The sequence below is a fragment of the Ovis aries genome, chromosome 7 (genome assembly GCF_016772045.2).
Source record: "Ovis aries strain OAR_USU_Benz2616 breed Rambouillet chromosome 7, ARS-UI_Ramb_v3.0, whole genome shotgun sequence".
NCBI classification, from domain to species: domain Eukaryota; kingdom Metazoa; phylum Chordata; class Mammalia; order Artiodactyla; family Bovidae; genus Ovis; species Ovis aries.
This window is the reverse complement of record NC_056060.1, coordinates 48394105-48400438: the sequence shown is the minus strand read 5'-3', so window position 1 is coordinate 48400438 and position 6334 is coordinate 48394105. Positions and strand designations below refer to the sequence as shown.

The 6334-nt window shown below is 48.5% G+C and overlaps 1 protein-coding gene across 1 annotated transcript; it reads left to right on the top strand.

The window, feature by feature from the left end:
* Positions 1-928: 928 nt before the first annotated feature.
* On the top strand, positions 929-3995 carry FOXB1 (forkhead box B1). Its single transcript, XM_042252373.1, has 2 exons — positions 929-1254; positions 1533-3995. Exon 2 carries the CDS (start codon positions 1583-1585, stop codon positions 2558-2560), a length of 978 nt encoding a protein of 325 aa, XP_042108307.1. The 5' UTR covers positions 929-1254; positions 1533-1582; the 3' UTR covers positions 2561-3995.
* Positions 3996-6334: the final 2339 nt, after the last annotated feature.

Sequence of the window (6334 nt, the reverse complement as noted above, 5' to 3'; positions counted from 1 at the left end):
CCTTACTCCTCTTTTAAACCACCTGCGGAAAGCGAGAGACAACTGTGTAAACCAAACTCAGGCCCTCCCCAGGTCTCTGCACCGTCTTCCCCAACAGCCCCAGAGCTTCCATCCTGTATCTAACCAGATTCCTGGAGGACTTTTAAAGTGAAGACCTTGCTTATTTGCCCAGATACACTATTTTAATTTTTTTTAATTTGGCCAGTACACTTAGATTCAAAATGGGCTTTTACACGGGGCTGTCCGATAGTTCTTGTTTTTTTTTTAAATTTTAAAATCCTCGCTTAAAGCTACACACCCACTGTGCCGCGTTAAGGAAGCAGCCTAGGAAGGTCAAATCAAACTTTGACCTGCCTCTCGGAGGACTAGGGGAAGGGTGTATTTTCATTACAATAACCCATGTAACCATTCCCGGGTAATGCCAAGCGCAGGGAAAGGGTCTGCTTCAGGGGAAAGCTGTGCCTGAAGTTAGCCAACAATACAAACCCGATACACTGCAAAGGAAACAAAATACCCCAATAACCAAGCAATTTCCATGTCAAATACCATCTGCGCAGCAGCTCCGTCTGTGAATGTGAGTGGTCGCCTGTAGCCTGTATCCCTGCTCCCGCCGCTACCACCCCATACCTTCACACCGCGCACCCTGGCCAGCGCGTCCTGCTCCCACCGGTGGCAGAGGCTCTTCCCCCTCGCCCAGTCTTGAGCTGGAAGTGATTCCTATTGGCCAAGGTGTCCATGTAAATAGGTGTGAAAGAAACCAGAGCTGGCCAGGCTCTTTCCCTCTCGCTCAGTCCCCTCCCTCTGCATCCCCCGCTCCCCCTCCTCTTCCTCCTCCTCCCAAGGCGATTGTCATATGATAGCTAAGAAGTGGCACATTAATGAAGCACCGCTACAGGGGTCTTTTCTGCTCCTGTCACCGCTTAAAACTATCAGATGGTTCGAGGGAGGACATGGAGGCAGCTACCTAGCTCAGCGGAGCTGCGGAGCCCAGAGCAGCGCCCTCCGGAGCCCCGAGGCCGCTGCTGCCAGCGTCCGCGCCAGAACTCCGCAGCCGAGCTCGGCCACCCGCGGAGCGCACGGCCAGAAGCGCCAGGGACCGGGCGGCGCGGGGCGCTGCGGGGCTGAGCTGCTGAGCTCAGAGACGTACGGAGCCCAGCCGAACCTGTACACTGCGCCCTGGCTGCGCGCCGGGAGGGACAAGGCGAGCAGCAGCGCCATCCCGGATGCGGACGCACAACTTGGGGCAACTTTAAGGTGAGCGGCTCACGGTTGCATCTCTACCCCCAGTTCCCGCTCCAGGTCCGGGCTTACTTCCAGGCTACCCTCACGCCGCTCGCCGGCTTCCTTTCCCGCGCCCCCTGGTTGCGTCCCACTCGACACACAAAGTTGGTGGCTAAAGAGCTTAGACTCTGGCTGATCCAGCGCCAAAGCCCCCTACTTGCGCCACCCCCGAAGTCTGTTCTTGGCCTGGTTTACCTCGTCTGTGCATCCACGTCCTCCTCCCTCCCCCGCTTATCTTTCCCCCTTCCCAGATCCGAGCAGGCCCGCGCGGACCCAGAGCTAGGAGGGGGCAAAGAAGAAGATGCCTCGGCCGGGCCGCAACACGTATAGCGACCAGAAGCCGCCCTACTCATACATATCGCTAACCGCCATGGCCATCCAGAGCTCGCCAGAGAAGATGCTGCCGTTGAGCGAAATCTACAAGTTCATCATGGACCGCTTCCCCTACTATCGGGAGAACACGCAGCGCTGGCAGAACAGCCTGCGCCACAACCTCTCCTTCAACGACTGCTTCATTAAGATCCCGCGGCGGCCAGACCAGCCTGGCAAGGGCAGCTTCTGGGCGCTGCACCCCAGCTGCGGGGACATGTTCGAGAACGGCAGCTTCCTGAGGCGCCGCAAGCGCTTCAAGGTGCTCAAGTCGGACCACCTGGCGCCCAGCAAGCCCGCTGACGCCGCGCAGTACCTGCAGCAGCAGGCCAAGCTGCGCCTGAGCGCGCTGGCCGCCTCGGGCACGCACCTGCCGCAGATGCCCACGGCCGCCTACAACCTGGGCGGCGTGGCGCAGCCCTCAGGCTTCAAGCATCCCTTTGCCATCGAGAATATCATCGCACGCGAGTACAAGATGCCTGGGGGGCTGGCCTTCTCCGCCATGCAGCCCGTGCCCGCCGCCTACCCGCTCCCCAACCAGTTGACTACGATGGGCAGCTCGCTGGGCACCGGCTGGCCACACGTGTACGGTTCCGCAGGCATGATCGATTCAGCCACCCCCATCTCCATGGCAAGTGGCGATTACAGCGCCTACGGCGTGCCACTGAAGCCTCTGTGTCACGCAGCGGGCCAGACACTGCCCGCCATCCCCGTGCCCATCAAGCCCACACCGGCTGCAGTGCCTGCCCTGCCCGCGCTGCCTGCACCCATCCCCACCTTGCTCTCGAACTCGCCGCCCTCGCTTAGCCCCACGTCCTCTCAAACAGCCACCAGCCAAAGCAGCCCCGCTACTCCCAGCGAAACGCTCACCAGCCCGGCCTCCGCCTTGCACTCAGTGGCGGTGCACTGACCCGCAGAAGCCGGCGCCCCCTCCTGTTCCCCTCCCCGCCAGCTCACTCGCCTCCCCCGGCTCCCAGTCTTGCCCTCCTCGACTTGGGACACCCTAATTTGTCCATTTCACCTTCGGCCAACCCTCTCTTCCCCGTGAGAACTTTTGTTTTGGACCCAGGAAACGAAACACAAACTTGCAGATGGGCCAGGAGGCGCGCGTGGGAATTGTCCTCGCCCCCAAGAGGGAAAGGCAGGGAACGCCTGAGCCAAGTCGTGCCATGCCCGGGGCCCCGAAACCCTCTCCCACTGAAGAGGCAGGGGAGTTCCTGCCTCCTGCCGCCTCGGAGAGGAGCGCGTGTTCGTTCGGCCCGGATCCGCGAGGCTCTGGACACGGCGCCGTTAGCTCCAAGCCCAGAGAAACCGTCTCCGAGGTTTCCTGGAACATATCTCCCCTAAGGGCTGCAGCCACCCAGCGGAGAGCCAGATCTCTGTTTACGTCTTGGAAATCTGCCGCGAAAAGGGACCACTAACTTCCTACCCTACTCGCCTCCGCCCATCCGGCAGGGGCTGGGCGGACCACAGCTTCCCTGAGAAGCGGCCCTGCGTCCACGGCTTCTGCAGAGTTTTTTTGTTTGGGGTTTTGTTTTCTGCCAGAGGCTCCTGGTGCTGGGAGTTTAGGGGAGAGGCTACCAAGCTGGGAAGGAGACGTTTGTCCTCAACACAAACAAAATAAAAGTAAAAGTAACCTTGTATGTTTACAAAGCGCCCGGTAAAACGTAAACAGTGAACTTGAATCCGTATTGCTTTGGCGGGCGAGCGGGCAAAGCCCACTTTACAAGTACCTGTTGTAATGTGAATGTTTACTCTGCATTTCTGGCCAGGTTTAGGGGAGGGAAGGGGTGGGTATGGGAAAGTTAATTAGGATGTTAACTTTCCGATTACTTAGAGACCTTTTAAACTATTTATTTTATTGTTGGAAGGAAAAAAAGAAAATGAAATAAGTCCAAACTAAGAAACCATCAAGGGCAACCCTAGAAGAACTTAGAGAAGCTGACTGGTAACATGAAGGAAGTGTCACCGGATAGGTCTCCCATGGACAAGTCTTTCTGTTTGCTACAGGAACTTTTTCAAGAAGCTCAAGGGCTGCAAAGAGATGTAAATGATTGTGAATAGGAATGATTATACACTGTGTAAAATGCACTTTTGTTTGCTATATTCCTTTAGAATCTTAGGTAATTTGCTGGAAAACAAACTGTTGTTCTGGTGTGACCTGCTTAAGTTAAAAAAAAAAAAGTTGTAGTGTCATCAGAGCTGTACCATTGTTACCTTTCATTTTCTCTCCCTCCCTGTACAGAATTAGCATGGCGTTTTAAATATTGATGTTCTTGTTCCCAGCATGCCTGTTTTAAGACAAAGAATTTTAAAAAGGTGTCTACATTAAATTATGAACCTAGTCCAAATAATATTTTCTCATTAAAATATGTAAATTCAAATTTTAGTTGTGTGTGTTTTTGAAAAGTTGCTACAAACAATAAGTCTACCAAAGATAGATGTAGTGCTTCTCTAAGCATGCTTTCTGCAATTCATTGTCTGAGTAGTTTGTCATTTTCATAACTTATTTTGAAAACAAACCTCCTCTTATGCACTTGCAGACCAGGGGAGAAATTATTCAGATGAACTCTTGAAGACATTTGCCCAGAGAGAGAGCTGAAATAGTCTATTCTCTAGTATAGATCAGGTGCACACATGCAGTGCTGAAAGAGAAACTGTTAGTGAAAAAAAAAAAAATAGTACTTTGTATTTATTTTGTCTATCTTAAAACATACATTTTACAAAATAGACAGTAGTTGTATGAATATATGGCTTCTATAGAAACCAGGTAGAGGCGATATGGAGATAAAGAACTTGAAAGCAAACTTGCTTACTCAATATTTATATTCTGATACACCTATTTGCAGTGACTCTTCATTTCCTTGGTCCTTTAAATTATTTCAGTCATTGAAATTTTCTTTTTCAGAAGTTGCTTAAAAGTCCACCTAGCTTGTCAAGAAACCTGTTCATTTTTAACTGAATAGATTTCTCTTTAATCCTTCATCTGGGAAAATAATGCTTGGTGCATTTATTTTAAAGAAATGAATGAAGTTAAATACCTGCCTGTAAGTATTTGCTGCTTCTTCAGATTTTTGCAGAGAATTAAAGTTTGCCAAGAATGTATGACTCAGGGCCAGTTAAAACTTTATTGAAGGGGTCACCATATTTCCAGAGTGAGGTGTGTATTCAACTAATGAAGTTACAAGACAAAGACAAACTTAAATGGTGATTAACACTTTACTGTGTAAAATGATTAAACAAGAGACCTTGTGCAACACAGAGAAACCCACCCAGAAATCATCATGGCTATACTCCACTAGGAGAACCCTTAGCACCTGTGACCTTTATATATTCAGAGGGTTATCTGAAAAAAAAAATTAGGATTAATGCAAAGGATAATTAATCCTGTTGTGACTTTTTTTTTTTTAAAGGAAGGATCCCACACACAGCCAAAAAAAAAAAAAAAGGTGGAAAATAAATGAATCATTGGACTGATTAAAATGCATGAAGCCACTAAAGCTCGTCAGACAGGGGACAACTAAACTCATTCATCAAGCCCAATTCACAATTATATCAACACGATCAACTAAAGAAAGCCTGGAAAACTTATCCACCCTGGGCCAGGAAACTCTTGAAACTTTGTTCCCAAGCAGAAATCATTTACAGTTAAAAAAAAAAGAAATACCATTTGCACTACTTTCTGCAAAATAAAATTAAAAGCCATCTCTGGAATATTCTAATCTCCTGGAATTCACTAACACTGCATTTGAACTGCTAATGAAGGGAGCATAAAGGGCTAACATGGGCCTCAAACATTTTATAAATTTTCAGCTTACATAGGTAAAATGCTCTTCCTAGTAGCAGCAATGGAATTTAGAGGCAAGTGATGTGTACATACACACATTTAATAAACAGAGGGAAATAAGATGCAGGTCCTATTTCTGATTTTTAGCAAAGGACTGATTTCAAGTCAGCATTTGAAAATGTGCTTTTCAGCTGTTAAGTTCGTCATGGTGTATTGCAAAGAATGAAATAACTTCGGCATTGTGAGTCCTCCTTTCACCACTGCAGGCATCTTTTCTCAGACGAAGTTGAATGAGTAAAGTAAAAAAATCCATTGATGATATTTTGACCTTCATCAGGAATCCAAAGGCAGCCCAAACACACAGGCCTCCATCCCACTCCAACCCCAGCTTTGAGACTTGCACCCAGATCAGCTGAAGTACCCCACAAATAAGGAAGTTTATAACTTCCATACCTTCAATGGCTCTCTTTGTCATGTTAAATCTTTTCACCTGGCTCAAGTCCAAAGTCAATACACATAGCTTTAAAATAAAACTGGAAAAGACAACCCCGTGCAGTAAGGTATATATGTTAGGGATCTCACCCAGAGAATGGAGTTAAGCTATATTATTTTCTATTTTGTAAATTTGGACAATATTGATTTTTTAAAATTTAGGTTTTTTTATTTGAAAATTGGACTCTTCTGTTACTTTTGGTGTTTTGCATGCTTCTGTGCTCAACTGTGTTTTTAAGTGGCTTTCTCTGTGATTTGGGGAAATGCTTACACAATGGATGAGTTTTGTGAGAGAGAGAGAGAGAGAGAGAGAGAGAGAGAGAGAAGCTGTTGAAGTTCTCACTGTTTCTATTGCCTGGGCTGGGGGTTTTGAGAAGCAGAAGCGGTGCTAGTAAATGATCCTTG